The 16,126-nt window shown below is 48.3% G+C and overlaps 1 protein-coding gene across 1 annotated transcript in view; it reads right to left on the bottom strand.

Annotated features, from left to right (window-relative positions):
• The window catches only part of XYLT1 (xylosyltransferase 1), a 318,736-nt gene that overhangs the window by 10,538 nt on the left and 292,072 nt on the right, over nt 1–16,126 (bottom strand). Inside the window, exons 9-11 of the mRNA XM_057748725.1 lie at nt 15,078–15,340; nt 8,783–8,978; nt 1,374–1,707 (exon numbers count right to left, since the gene is read on the bottom strand). Of these exons, the coding sequence (XP_057604708.1) occupies nt 1,374–1,707; nt 8,783–8,978; nt 15,078–15,340 (793 nt within the window). The remainder of the gene's footprint in view (nt 1–1,373; nt 1,708–8,782; nt 8,979–15,077; nt 15,341–16,126) is intronic.

Here is a 16,126-nt window from a genome sequence, read left to right as displayed (position 1 = left end):
GCATGCTAGAAGTCTGACACCTCTCTTCCTGACCCCAAGCCCGGTGGGAGCCACCATCCTGAATTTCCTATTAATAATTCCCTTCATTTCTTCATCACTTTCTACTGACACAGGAATCCTGAAATAACACATTGTTGGCTTGGCCTGTTTCTGAACTTTACATACACGCACCACAATTATGACATCCCCCACCCCAACATTATGGTCTAGACATCCACCCAGACCAGCAGGTGGCACGGCCCTGCACTGCGGTCCCCGCTGCATAGACCTCCTTGTCGGAACAGACCACACTGCTGGCCCATGGGATGTCGGACGTCTGGATTGGTTCTGCTTTGCTGCTACGGTGAACAGCTCCGCTGTATTTCTGCACAAGTCTCTGTGGCCTGTACCTCAGGTGGGATTTCTGTGTGGTAGGGTACGTGTCTACATTCAACTTCACCAGCAAATGCTAAAGCGTTTTCCAAACGCATTTTATCACCTGGCTCTCCCCCCAGCACTTCGTGGATGGTTTTTATTCTCCAACTTGACCCTCAAATGATGTCGTCTCATCCTCAAACATGTCCTAACATGGTGGATACAAGTAGAATCTCTTTTTGCTTTTAATTTGCATTTCTCTCATTATTCATGAGGCTGAGCATCTTTCTACATGTGTGTGTATAAGCTCTCTCTCTTTTTTATTTCTTTTATATCAGGGATTGGCCCTTTCTCTAAAGGGCCAGAAAGCAAATACTTTTGGCTCTGTGGGCAACTACTCTATGCTGGCATTGTGGCCCCAAAGCAACCAGAGTCAGTATGTAAATAAGTGTGACTGTCTTTCAATAAAACTTTACAAAAACAGGGAATGGGCCGGGTTTGGCCTGCGGCTTGTAGTTTGCTCTGACTTAGGGATTTCTGAATTTGAGTACTTCTTGTATATTCCAAATATGAGTACTTTCTTTAAATGTGTGGCAAATATTTTCCTCTAATGTGTGATATGTCTCTTCACCTAGCATATCATGTTTTTGATGAACAGCACTTCCTATTTTTTTTTTTTACAACAGTGAACAACATTTGCTGAAACTCAATATCAGCCTGGATTTATTTCCCACCTGTCTTAAATATGATCAGGGTTTTCTGGAAGTCCAGTGGGAGAGCATCTAATAAATAGGTGTCTAACACAGAGACAGATGACATCACCTCAGTGTGCAAGACAGGCAGAAAATTAGAAGGTTCTGTATGACAAATGAGCAGGAAAAAATCCTGAGAGCAGAGAGCACTGCTTTGAAGGCGGCCCACGTGCCCCACGTCTGAGCAGCACTGCCCGCCCAGGTGAAGGACCCAGGAGGCTCCTGGCAGTGCAATATTTACCCCACAGAAATATTGGAAGTACTCACCTGGTTTGATGGGCTGCCTGTTTGAGAAGGTCAGAGGCGCGACAAGGAATTTGGTTTCTGCGACTGGCACCCAGTGGTGGAGAATTTTCACTGTCCAGACGCCGGGCCTCAGGGGCAAGTTCAAAGGGGGCTTGTAGTGGGTGAATTCGGCAGTGGACTCAATCAGGATGTCGTAGGTGGCTGCGATGATGTTGACGGGATCCACCCAGATGACAGTCACAGTCACGTTGGGGCCCTTCCCCCATTTCTGCATGCCTACTGGCTCGTCCATGGGCCCCAGAAGACCCCCAAAGTTGCGGAAGAGCCGCTCCTTGGCATCCCAGTCAGTGCCGACCTGAAACAGGAGAGCGAGTCCTGAAATCACTGGGCCTCAATGAGGACGCTGGGGCTTAGGAAGGCCTAGGATACTGCTTATTGGGCTTCATATACCCATTTTACAGATGAGGAAACTGAGGCTCCAATTAAGTTACTTGCTCAGTAACTTAATGTTGAACAGGCAGTAAGCAGAAGACCTGGGATTTGGACTAACCTGAAGGATTACGAGGCCTGTGGTCCATTTCACTAAACCTTTGGGCCTCCTGTGCCTGCTACATGGTGTGTGCATGGAATGAATGAATGCGTGCTTGCAGGCACTTCCATGGAAACATAGACCCTGCCATGCAGCAACTGCAGTGGATTTCCGCTTTGGTCATTGGCTTTCCAGATAATGTGCCTCTTTTTGGTACAATCATCCTGAACAAGAGTGGAGCTCAGGATTTGGAGCTGCCCTATTATAAGCTAGGAAAAAGGAGGGTCCCTCAGCATCGCCTATCATTTGCAGGAGTTCAGATGGGTTTCCAAGGAAGAGACAGCTTTGGCTTCCCTAAAGCATTCTGAGCTGGACCCTAGGGGTGGGAGATGGTTGCACAATCCGTCCTTTCTGCCAGCTGGCGGGGTGTGTGTATGGCTGTGACCTCCCAGAAATCTGCTCTTGGCTTCCATCCTTCCCCTTTGGCTGCCTGCAATGTATACTCCACCCAGTAACCAGAAAGACCTTGTGAAGTGTCCTCTCACTGCTCAAGTCCCTGTGGCTGGTCCCCTGCTGATTCCTGGTGCCCAGCACTGTGCTTGGTACACAGTCGATGCTCCAGCAATCACCTGTCAAATGAAGGTGCAAATGACTTGGCAAAAAAATGAATTAACCACACAGATCCCTGATACCGAGCTCTGTTCCTATTTCAAGTCAGATTCAATTAGGGGGTCTTCTCTCCCCCGGGAGGTTTAATATAGTGTCCTGAAGACACAGCACGTGGGCACATGGTCGCAGGTGATGCCCCCACTGCTAGGACACCGCTGCCGTGGTCCCTCCGTGAGCAGCATCTCTGATGCGTGTGTGTGCAGGCTGGGGAGCAGCTGCGGGTAAACATGCCTACACCCTGCGTAGACTTCACATGTGCACTGCAAACACGAGCTGGCTTACTTTCTCGTTGTTCCCGCCACGAGTTACTCTGCCCATTCTTTACCTAGGACACGGGGCTCCAAGGCTAATATTTACCAGAGCCTCTGGTGTACCAGGCTTACTGCCAAGCGCATAGGTGCATCAATTTGGCTAACACTCCCAACCCCATCGAGGGGGGACCCCTGACATTATCCTCACTTCACACATGAGGAAACTGAGGCTCAGAGCAGTTAGATGACTTGCTCTGATCAGTGAGGGGGACGCAGGAAGTCTGACCCCAGAGGCTGAGTTCTTATTCACTCTTCTATATATTGCCTCCCATTCACTCACTCACTCACCCACTCACCCATTCATTCATTCATCCAACACACATGTGCTGGGTGCCTGACACCTGCCAGGGGTGGCTGTAATACATGCACGTTCACGGGCCCACAAGCTGCTTTAAGTTTCCGTCTTTAGGTCAAGATTGGCCTTGAGGAGCTGTCCTAAGGGCAGCAGGAGGGAGTCACGCTGGGACAGAGGCAGCCGTGCCTCCCAGCCTCGTGAGATCTTGGCCTTTCTGCCACACTGCCACCCCCTCCAGGGGCTGGGTCCTCCCGAGGACCCCAGGGGCCTAGCACAGCGGCTGAAACACAGGAGGAATGAAAACAGCACTGTCTACGGAAGAAATAAATGAATGAGTAGGCAGGATGCAAGCTAGGCCTCAAAGTCAGAGATTTTTCTAGAGAAATCTGATCCTGTGACCTCCCTCCACATAATCCTTTCCAGCTCCTTCCTACTGTTCACAAGTCCGGTCTCTCCTCCTGTCCTATCCTGTCCTGTCCTGTCCTGTGAGGTCTGGTCCTTTCTGACCTGACTCCAGCTTCGTCTCCATCCCCCTCCCTCCCCTCACTACCCCCTGCTCCAGGCCACCCTGGAACACTGTCTGCATCTCCGCCAGAAGGGCTCTCTCACTCCTGATCTTGCACTTGCACCCAGCCCTCTCTCGGACTCAGTCTTCCTTCCTTCCCCACCCTCCTCCTGGCCAGCTTGTCATCTGGCTCTCAGCCCAGGTGTCACCTCTACCTGGAAGCCTTCCTTGCTTATAGGCACCCCTGATGTGCTTGTCTAAGCATTTGTCCAGCATAGCTTTTTATCTATCATCTATCTATCTATCTATCTATCTATCTATCTATCTATCTAGTGCAGTATCACAACTTCTAATTTATATATCTCGGGCTTCCCTGGTGGTGCAGTGGTTAAGAATCTGCCTGCCGGACTTCCTAGGTGGCGCAACGGGTAAGAATCCGCCTGCCAATGCAGGGGACACGGGTTCCATCCCTGCCCCAGGAAGATCCCACATGCCGCAGAGCAACTAAGCCCGTGTGCCACAACTATTGAGCCTGAGCTCTAGAGCCTGTGAGCCACAACTATTGAGCCCATATGCCGCAACTACTGAAGCCCATGTGCCTGGAGCCCGTGCTCTGCAACAGGAGAGGCCACTGCAATGAGAAGCCCGTGCACCACAAGGAAGAGCAGCCCCCGCTCACCCCAACTAGAGAAAGCCCATGTGCAGCAATGAAGACCCAACACAGCCAATAAAATAAATAAATAAATAAATTTATTAAAAAAGAAAAAAAAAAGAATCTGCCTGCCAATGCAGGGAGCATGGGTTTGAGCCCTGGTCCAGGAAGATCCCACATGCCTCAGAGCAGCTAAACCCGTGTGCCACAACTACTGAGCCTGTACTCTAGAGCCCTTGAGCCACAACTACTGAGCCCATGTGCCACAACTACTGAAGCCCACGCGCCTAGAGCCTGTGCTCCACAACAAGAGAAGCCACCGCACTGAGAAGCCCGTGCACCGCAACGAAGAGTAGCCCCCATCTCCGCAACTAGAGAAAGCCTGTGTGCAGCAACAAAGACCCAACACAGCCAATAAATAAATAAATGTATAAAAAAAAATTTTACATCTCTCTCTCCATAGCTCAAAACTGTCATGTGAAAAAGAATATATATGTATAACTGAGTCACTTTGCTGTACAGAAGAAATTAACACAACATTGTAAATCAACTATACTTCAATAAAATTAAAAAAAAAGACAAATTGTCAAGTGCATGAAGGCGGGGACTACATCTGGCTTGTTCACTGCTACATCCCTAAGTGCCTGAACACGCAGTTCACTAAAACAGGGCTGAGCATGCAGTGGGTACTCAGTGTCTCTCTCTTTATCAATCCACCCATCATCTATGTATGTTATGAATGATTAGCGGCCGAGCACACGGACAGATGGATTAATGATCACAAAACCACTGTGGGGCCTTACTTATGGAAGGGATGCATGGCCAGTTGGGGAAATGGGGCAGGGGGGGCACTCCAGAACATCATCTTTGGATCCCCTAAAGAAATGGGGAGAACAAGTCTCCTAAGTCTGGGTTCTCAAACTAAGATAACCCAGGTGGAAGCGCTGTGGAGCAGCTGACAGAGGGAAACTTGAATTTGTCCTGAATCGAGGAGAGGAGGAGGAAGTCAGCGGTCACCTCCAAACACGAGGTGAGGTGGGGCTGCCTGAGAGGGAGCCCCGTTGCTGTCACATCATCTGTGGCCTTCCAGATCGTCTCACCTGGCCTCACTGCGGAAGCCCACTGCCATTCTCCACAAAGTGATCAATTCCTCAAATTTAAGTATGTACTGATGTTCAAGCTCAATATACTGGTCCTCAGCTTCAAACCTACCAAGGCTTCCTTCCCACTGCACCTAAAATGCAATGCAAACTTCTTTCCAGGGCCTGCGAGACCCCTCCTGGTCTGTCCCCTGTCCCCCCCGAGACCCTCCTCCTGCTCACTGGCCACACTGGCCTTGCTACTCCTTGAGTGTGCCAAGCTCCTTCCTGGAGCCTTAGGGCCTTCAGGCATGCTCTTCTCTTTGAAGATTCAAGAATGTTCCAGGCCTTCCCACTGCTGACTCTTTCATAGGTTTCAAACTCTAAAGTTCTCTCATTAGAAAAGCCTTCCCGAATGAACTGTTCCATCGAAATGTAACCCAGCAGGACTCTATGCGGACTTCTCAGGACACATTCCTCCCAGGTCCTCCAGCTGCCTCTTATCTGTAATAAAAACTTTAGCCTCCTAGGCCTTCCTAGAGTTACAAAGAATAAATTTAATCACAGAAAAGTGAAAAAATGCAGAAAGAAAGGAAAACAGTCAAGTGAGACAAACTAATAATAGTTTAGCCATTAAACAAAGTCAAGGACCTTTTAGTTCCTCCTCAGGGGCTATGGATAATATTCTGAGCCATATCTTTGAGCTGTTTTGCAGGGACTGAAACCCCCACCAGGTGGAACAAGTTAACTGTATGCTGCCCACAAGCATGGAGACTCCAGACTGGTTAGAACCAGAAGGTTAATGATGCTGACGCCTGATGACCTCACCACCAGCCAATCAGAAGGATGTCCGTGAGCTGATCACACCCCCCACAACACCCCTCCCTCACCCAATCTTTAAAAATCTTTCCCAGAAAGCCATCGGGGAGTGTGGGCCTTTAGAGAACGAGCTGCCTGGACTCCTTGCTTGGCGCCTGCAATAAATGCCGCACTTTCCTTCATCACTACCCAGTGTCAGTAGATTGGCTTTACTGTGCACAGGCAAGCGGACCCAAGTTTGGTTCAGTAACAGAAAGCTGTCCCCACCAGCCTCTCAAGTCCTCAGGAATCACGTGAATGATTTCCTTTATAATACTTGTCTTTACATGGAGTGTTCTTGTTCACTTACTTGCTCACTCACTGGCTGGCTGCCCCACTGGAATACAGTTACAGGGCAACAGGGTCTGGTGTGTTCAGTTCACCACTTCCCCTCCCACACCTCGCGTATCATAGGCACTCGGGGGCTGCCTGCTGAAGGAATGAGAATCTTCCTCTAAGCTACTAGCATGGGACTCCCAGGGATGGAGAAACTGGAACTGTTCAATGACACTGGCCGCCTGCCATGAGCCAGGCCCTATGCAAAGCCCCAGGACTGTGCCAACCTGCCGGAGATTCTCTACAGCCCACAAAGTGGCCCTGCAGTTTGTTCGTTCCCTTCTTCTTGTTCAATTTTACACCGTTTGCCTTAAAACTAAGAAAAAAAAATCACGACACAAGCTTCAGGACTCCCTGCATCACATGCTATCACTCTGCCAGAGATCTGGGCGGTTCCCACACCAAGGGTACCAGAGCTGTAGCAGAAACTCTCAAAAAGTGGAGTGGCCAACATCTGTCACTGCCAGAAGTGCCCAGTAACCCACTGGCAGGCTGATAAACAAGCAGAGCCCAGCCACCAGGCATCCATCTCCTTAATGGGACATTAATGTCTTCAATTGGCCACTTGGGCCCCCAGCACAGAATCCAACTGGGACAGCGTCTAATTGCCCCCTGACACCAGTAATTTATGGAGTGGAGGGGGGGGCTCCCACGGCAGCTCGAATCCCGTCAGTCCATTGGGAGCCTTAAATGAAAATGGCGGCCTTACAAGAAACTTCCACCCATGCCTGCTCGGTGCCCATCCAGTTGGGCATAGGTCAGCCAGGCAGGGCTACAGTGGGGGGCTGGAAAAGGACCAGCAAGGACAATGGAAGCAGGTCAGACACTTCCTCTCACCCCACTCCTGACCCTCAAGATTCTCCATTTTCTAAAATCGGACACCATCCCTAACCCAGCAGCCAAACTCATTGGGAATGCTGAACTCCAGGGATGAATCACCTCTTTAGCTACTTCCTGATGTGCAGAAGGCAGAAAGCAGGTGCTGGAGTTCTGTGCAGGCGACACTCATCAAGCTTGATCATGCCTCCCCTTCCCACCAGCACCACTACCCAAGCAGATACACTCACTCATTCAGAAATCTTATTCAACATCTACAAAGGCTGTGTGCTCTTCCATGTGCTGAGGATACAGCAGTGAGCGAGTGCTACAGTCTCTGCTCTGTTGCAGACAATCGCCAAGTGATCAGAGAAATCAATAAGATCATTTGAGATGGTAGATGCTATGGAAAAAATAAAATAGGGATGTGTTGGGTGAAGAATTGTGGCATAAGTGGGTGGGCACGGAAGGCTTCTCTGAAGGTGCACCATTTGGATTTAGATCAGAATGACGGGGGAAAAAAGGTGAAAACCTGGGGGACAGTATTTTAGGCAGGAGGACCAGCCTGTGTCAGGTCTGAGGCAGGAATAAACTTGGCATATTTGACGAAGATGCAAGAAGTGTGAGTGGGAAGGACAGTGGTCCTGGATGAGGCAGGAGACAGACAGAGGCCGCATCATGTAGGGCCTTTCAGCTCTACGAGGGAGGGCTGATGTAGTACTAGATGAATCTAGCTCCCCAGGCAGAAAAATAACTAAACACTGATGCAGTCCTGGGGAGGTGGGAACTGCAGCCCACGGATACATGCGGCAAACCATCTGTCCATCCACGGACTCCTCTGTCCATCCCTCTACGCACACATCCCCTCATCCATTCAATGACAGATCTGGTGCTTACTTTGAGGTAAACACTGCGCTAGCAACTGGGGAGACAAAAGCACAATCAAGCCTAGGATTTGTGGCCTAAGACACCTGGATTCAACGTTGAGCTCTTCTACTTCCTAGCTATGGTCCAGAAAATCACTGACTCTCCATAGGCCTCAGTTCTCCAATCTGTAAGATGGGACTAATGCCACAGAGTCATTAGGAAACTGATTTGTTATTGATTTATCACTACTGTAGGTTTCGGAGGACTCACTGGTTAGGGTAAAAAAAAATGAAAAGGAATAAAGTTCTACTATAAAAATATACCAAGGCTCCAGCGTGATCAGTGCACTGATACTGACCACCCTGGACCGTCTCCAGGCACAGGGCCAGCTTATCTTCGGGGCTCTTCAGGCCCCCTTCTCCTCCATCTCTGACTATAAGTGCCAGAGCAGGGACAGAACCCAGCAAAGGGTCTGCCAGAGGTGATGTCATGTGACAGTTTCTGGCCTCTTACCTCGGAAAACTGAAGCCTCCCAAAGTCGCTGGGTGGGCTGGCAATCTTGAAGACTTTCTTCGGCATCACCCACGTCTCCAGGGTCTCGAGTTTGCTCACGGCCAGATTGGTAGCATGATGCTTGATCAGAAAGCCCTGGAAACGGTCAGCAAGGAAGTAGAGGTGGACAGAGGCTGGGTGGCCCATTGGATAGTACCTGAAAAACACACACAGGCTCACATGAGCTCATGGGTCAGGGCTGGACGAGTGTCGGATCACAATGGGGCTTTCCACCCATCACGCTGCCCCTGCCCCTGAAATAATCCCCATTTTATACAAAGCGCACTGACCGTACTCCTGAAAGCTGCTCCCTGTGTTTCTGTGATCTCAGTAACTATGAACAATAATTTGTTTGCGGATCATAAATGTAAAACATGCTGACTGTAGGAAAGTACAATCAAAAAAGTAAAACTGACTACTTTGGATGCTTCTTTCCATAGAGGATGTGACTTCACAGATATTCACGGACCCTCCGGTGCCAGCTACTAAGCAGCAACAATGGCGTGCAAACAATGTCATCGGGACATACTTCCTTTCAGCCTTACTTTCTACACACATATTTACATAAATCCTCCATAGCCGGGATCAAATATACACACTGGCTACATCCTGCTTTGGCTTCACAGTATTTTCTGAGCATTCGCTTGTCTTTGAAGGGCCTCTGAAAACATGATTTTTGTGTGTATCATTATTCTATTGTATGTAATACCATAATATGGAAATATAATACCAAAATATGCTATTATGATAGAGAAAGTTCCCCATCATTGGGTGTTCAACCGGTTTCTAATTTTTTGGCCATTCCAAACAATGCTGCATTAACCATCCTTGAGCAAAAACGTTTTGGGAAACATCTTTCTCCCTCTCTAATCTCCAAGGGGCTCTTGATGTCGGCCGCTCAAGTTTATCAGAAAGGTCGTACTGATGTCCTTCTCACCAGTGGCGCTGGGTGTGATCCTTAAAAATCATTGCCCAGCTGAGATAAACTCATACATACACAAATAGGTAGCTCGTTTTAAGACGCATGCCTTTGACCCACAAAGGCTTCCGGTTGCAAAGGGCAGGGAAGTTAAGCAGAGGTGTCCAGAGGAGGGGGGAGTGGAGAGAGAAGGAGGGAGGAGCCTGGGCCAGCCAGCTCTTTGCCCTTCCTACTTGCAAAATGAAAAGCTGCCAGCTTCTGAAATGTGTAAGGTGCACGGCACTTAGAGGATGCTAGTGGTTCCTTACTGACAGCATTCCACAAATCACTGTCCCGCTCAGCCCTCCTTCCCTCTGGTCCTGCTCTGGAGTTTAAGTCTTTATGTCTGATTATAACGGTTAGGGAAGTCGCCTTCCTGTGCCATGCATCTCCTGAAATCCCTGCCTTGTTATCAGATGCCTCCAGGCCTCTCAGAAGAAAAACCTGCACTGTCTTCAGACTGCTTGCTGGGCATTCCCTGCCCGCGCAAGTGCACTTGGGTCTGGACTTTGGGAGCAGAAAACCCTCCCTCTGGACGGTGCTGCAGAACTGGCTGCCATGATGGAATGTTCTACATCTGTGCCATCCAGTTCAGTAGCCGTAACCACTTTTGACGACTGAGCACTTGAAATGTGGCTGGTGTAACCGAGGAACTGCATTTTAAATTTGGGTTTATTTAGACTTAAATGTCTCCCTGCGGCTAGTGGTGACTGTGGACAGCATAGATGGCCTTGTGAAAGTGTTCTGGGCTTGCCGGCATTAATGTCCCCAATTTGTCACCTCTCCTGTCTCTTTCCCATGTGACTTTGTAGATTTCCTTGCACTGATGAGGTGAGGCTCTTCCCCCATCTCAGATCGGCTTTGGCCAGCAGAGGAAGGGGTATCGTGCCAGTTCTGAGCCAGGGCCCCAAGCAGACTTGCACATTTCCGCTCCCTCTCTTGCTCTTCTGTGATCACCGTGAGCGACGCCTGGGCTACCTGGGGGAGGAGGAGACACTCGGAGCAGTGCCACCCCCGGTGTCCCAGCCAAAGCCACCCTAGATCTGCCAACAACTCCCAGCCAAGAGCAACAGAGACCCCCTCTTGACCTGCAGCTGGCTGCAGGTGCGGGAGAGACGCCAGCTGAGCCCAGGAAAACTGCCCGGCTCACCTGAAAACTTGAAGGCTCTGTAAATGCTGATCGTTTCAAAACACCGATTCGAGGCTTGTTTGTTATGTGACATTATTGCAATAGATAAATAATATGCTGTCAGTGTTTGTTCTGTAAGGTGGGTGGACTCGTGAAGGTGGAAGAAAAGCAGGAGAGATTGTTGTCATGGGAGTCAAAAGCAGAAAGTGTTTCTAGGAGGGGGCGGTCAACTGTATGCAGTGCTGCTAAGGGGTCAGGTAGATAAGTGATGGTCAAGATATCCAGGAGTTAATCTTGGGTTGCTCGCTTTCCTTCTTCCAAGAAATTCTGTTCTCTCCACCTAAATCCCTCCTCTAATGTCCTATGAAGAGCCAGCATCCTGGTCCAAGCCACCATCATGTCCTACCTGGACCTTTGCAGGAGCTTCCTTGGTGGTCTCCCTCCTACTTTTGTCTGCTGTAACCAGTTCTCATAGTAGCCATACCCATCGTCCCCTCCTTAAATATCACAAGGGGCTTTGCTTATGCTTGAAAAAACCCCAAACTCCTTACCTGGTCTATGAAGTCTTGCCTCTTTCTCTAGCCTCATTTTGTTTCCCTTTCTCTCAACCCACTGCCTTCCAGCCACATGGACCTTATTTTGGATTCCTGAACATGCTACGCTCATGTCCACCTCAGGGCCTCTGCACAGGACATTCTTTCTGCCGAGGATGCTCTTTTCCTCTTATGATTGCATGGCTGGTTCTGTCTAACATTCAGCTTCAATGTTACCATCTCAGAGAGGTCCTCATTGACTGCTGAATCTTAAGTCACCAACTCGCTGCTGTTACTTGAGTTTATCTTCATTCTCAGCGGAGCATTTATCCCTATAGATCTTCTGTTCTTGTTTCTGTGAACTGAGGTACTGTCTGTCTTCACACTAGAATGGGAGGGCCTTGAGCTCGGGGCCTGGTCTGTCTAGGTCATGGCTGAGCACTCAGTGCCTAACACAGAGCCTGCCACATGGTAGATGCTCAATCAATACTTATTGTTTGAGTGCAGGTTCTAGAAGGATATTCTCTTCAACCCTTTGTTTCTAAGGCACATCTAGGGAACCTGTAACCAGGACTGAACACAAAGTCCACTGGTACCTCCTCTGGACTGTATATGATAATTAAGTAACTAAAACTAAGAAGAGAGTTGTACCTAGATGCAATACAATGGAACCTAAAGGATGGCTCAGGTGCATTCACTTGGCCCAAAGGTGTTTTTATTTCTTTTTAAATGAGATAGGCATTAAAAAATTTAGGAAGCTCACACAAAAATGTGGATTTCTGATTTGTCTTGAAAATTCAGGAGATGTGATTGGCAACTCCAAGTCTACGTTCCCACAGGGCAAGGATGTGCTGCAGTTCAGCAGTGGGGCTCCGGGGGTCCCTGGTCCACAGGTCAGCCCTCCCTGAGCTGAGGACACATGCTTCCTGACCGGCCCTGGGCGGCATTTGAATTTGAGGACCCGTAATAAAATACTGACATCTTTATCTTTGGATGGGGCTCACAAGAAAACTTTTATTTTCTTGTTCTCTCCATCTTTCATTTTGAGATTTTCTGCAATGAACAAATGTTATTTTCCAATGAGAAAAAAAAATCAATAAACATTATTTTTATGAAAGGTTATACTATATTCTAGAAAGACACAATTTGCATGAAATGCCCAGAGAAAATGCTTGAAATAAAGTTCTCACTTGCTGTTTCCCCAGATGGCCCAGGGGTAGGAATTTACTCTTTTTTGCCTTTTGGGATAAGGGTCCTTTGTCCTGATTTATTTGCAGGCTCATATTCATAAATATATTGGCTTTGCCCACAGCGAGGCACAATGGTTCTATTATAATAAAAAATGAGGTGGAGGCCAAAGGATTCCAGGCCTGAGGCAACTTGATGACTTGCTTAATCCCAAGACAAATACAGAAGAAAATCTCAACCACTGTAAATCGATGGGAGGTGTCTCTTGAAATTTTCTATAAGATTATTTACCTTATAAATGCTATGAAGCCTGAGATTATTAAAACTACTCTTGAACGGCATTTGCCTCCCAAGCACTGGGCACTGTGCCACCTCCTGGGGACACATACTGTGCTCCTCGGGCAAGGACTCTGCCCCCGACTAGCGGGGGAAAAGGCATTCACCAATGACCTTGATCCAAGACACTGCTGCTATGTGCAATGAGAGTGCTGGAGGCACACCTACTTTTAGCTCAGGAGAGGCATGGGGTGGGCTATTGGGGGGGCTCTTAACAAGCTTCACAGAGGATGCGGCCCCTGAGATGACCCTGCAAGACTGGGAAAAGGTAGACTGAGTGGGGACAGTGGGGACAGTCAGGAAAGGGCAGCACAGAGGAAGTGATGGACAGCTCAGATAACCAGTGATGGAGCGTGTAGCTCACACAGCCTGCTTCCTATTGGCTGCTTTGGGCGGCTTAAGAATATTGGCAACTAAGATACCAACAATGGCATAAACATTTACTGAGCACTTCATATGTAAAATACTGTTAACGTGGGGGTAATAATACTAATACGTAACTCATAGGGTAGTTTTGGAGGATCATCCCCTTTAAACCTTACAACACCACATGCTGTAAGGGTTGTTATTGTTCCCATTTTACAGATGAGGAAACTGAGGCTCAGAGAGGTTCATGACTTATCCAAGGTCAACAGCTAGTAAGCAGAGTGGAGTTCAAATGCCTGCCATTTGAACAGGGTCCTGGGTCCCTAACCCAAGGACCCTGGTCTCCCTTTAAACTAAATCGGAACCTGCAGAGAGAGGAGAGGGAAGGCTGAGGGAAAAACTGGTGCAGCCCGGCGGAAACCCAGCTGGCGAGCTTGCATGGGGTCCCACTTTGTCAGAGTTTTAGGGAACAAAATACTTCCTTTCCTCCCCTTCTTCTGTTCTTAAGAGGAGGGAAGAGCGGGGCAAGGAGGGACACACAGAAGGCTCAGTGGAGAAAGACTGATGTTAATAAAAAAGTTTTTTCTTTGTTGTTTAAAGAGGAAGGTGGGAGGAGGAGGCGGAGGCAGAACAAGAAAGAGAAGGGGAGTGATTAGAGGTACTTCTGGGAATCCATCCTCAGGAAATAATCAGAAAAAAGCAGGGGGAGCAAAAGAGGCTTTCTGCAAAAAGAAATTCATCAGAACGTTATTTACAATGCTGCATTACTGACAGCAGCAACAGGAAAGGGCCGGATTAAGCAAACTCTGGAATTTCTACTCGGTGGAATACTAGCAGCATTAAAAAGGGTCATTATGCTTAGGGAAGCTGCAGAGCAGCCAGGAGAGGAGGGGCTCGCATGAGGACGCTGAGCAAAAGAAACAGGACACCAAGTCCTTGCTGTAATTATGGAATATCTGCAATGCATATTCCTGGAGGATGGAAGAGAAGGCGCACAAAATGAGAAGGGTTGGTAGGCTTAGGGAAAGGCAGGGGAGAGGTGGGGTTGTGTTGAATCGTTTTCCTACCTTCCCTCTTCTTTCCACATATTCTAGAACATGCTTTCCTGAAGTGTCAACTGGTACCCACTTGTGGTTGGTGAGATAATTCTAAAGAGTACCTGAACATTTTAAATAATATTTCTGCCTTTTCATGATGTTTTCAGTTATGTTTGTAGGTGTGACAGTGATAGTATGGTTATGTTTTAAAAAGGAGTCAATTGTCAGAAATGAAATATTTATGGGATTTGCTTCAAACAAACTGATCTGGGAGGGGGAAAAGTGGGTGAAGGCGCAGATGAAACTGTATTAGCTGGGAGTTGGTAATTGCTAGAGCTGGTGATGGGAGATGGAGTTACACTTTTCTCTCTATTTGGTGTATATCTGACATAGTAAAGAAAAAATTTCTGTATTTTCATGATTACGTCCCATTTAAAACAAACATAACTATCTAATACGGTGACATAAATCTTCCCTCTAAAATACATATATTTAGCATAAAGAATGAGTCCCCAGAAAGGAAATAATTAGGTAAATATTAGATCTGCTATCCTGAGAAGGTAAAAGGGTGACGATGGCTTAGGCTGGAAGTGCTCTGAACGCTGGGGTGTCTGCCTGGAGGATTTTTAGGGAGAAGCATGGGATGCAGCTGCAGCCCCTACAGAGGAGGACGGTCCCTCCTGCCAGGTCCCCCTGCACCCGGGCTCACCTGCAGCTGTTCTCCCCAGTGGCGTGCAGTGACGCCTCAGCCCGGCGGAGACCCAGGCGGGAAAAGGAATGGTACAAGGTCAGTGTCACGTCACTCAGGCTGTGGATGCCATCAGGCTCATCGTAGACGTTCTCCCAGTAGGAGCGGAGGCCCGGGGTGCCCGCGGGGTAGTTCCCGTACAAGTAATAGTCCAGCTGCCCGATGATTTCCTGATTCACCACGGCTTCAAACTTGCGGGCAAAGAAGGTGGGCCGGGCTGTCTGCTGTGCTCATGAGAGAAGAAGAACAGAGTCAGCAAGCGGAGATGGGGATAGGTGGGGATTCAGGAGCCAGCCTGCCTGGATTCACACCCCAGCTCTGACACTTACTGCCCTCTGGTCTCCGTTTCCTCATCTGTAAAAAGGATTGAATGAGTTAATATTTGTAAAGCATTTAAAGCAATGATGGATATGTAGTAAGTATCACTTAAATATCTGTGAAATAAATGACACCCTAGATGTTTATACCTGGGTTGGATCTCAGAAATCATGTAGCTGGAGGTCTAGGGCAAACACCGCCTACGGATATATTTTAGTTGTCCAGAAGAATGTTTTAAAATTGAATTAGCTGGCAACATTTTAAAAGTAGAAGAGGTCACAGAAGCAACTTTTGGCTTCTCTTTAAACAGAAATGATCCGGCCTCGTGTTCCTACATAGTGACAAGTAGTTACAGCTGAATATCACCTGTCCCTTTAGATGGGCATGGGCTCTTCAGCTCACCACAGTCCCTACCATTCCCTATTGCCTCCCCGGCACTGTAACTGACTTACAGACTCACAAGGAACACCGTGGATTTATTGGTCAGAATCTTTGGGAGTGGGGCTTAGAAATCTGTGTTCTTAACAGGCTTTGAAGGTGACTCATGTACTCACAAGGATTTGAGGACAATGCAGATGACACCTGACCTGGCTGCACATCGGAGTCACCTGTGGAGATTGTGCAGTCCTTCCTCAGACCTACTGAGTCAACATCTCTGGAGATGAGGTTTAGGAATCTGTATCCAAAAAAGC

This window comes from Hippopotamus amphibius, chromosome 9, assembly GCF_030028045.1.
Source record: "Hippopotamus amphibius kiboko isolate mHipAmp2 chromosome 9, mHipAmp2.hap2, whole genome shotgun sequence".
Classification (NCBI taxonomy): Eukaryota; Metazoa; Chordata; class Mammalia; order Artiodactyla; family Hippopotamidae; genus Hippopotamus; species Hippopotamus amphibius.
The sequence above is the reverse complement of the archived record's forward strand: the minus strand, read 5'-3'. Positions and strand labels throughout refer to the sequence as shown.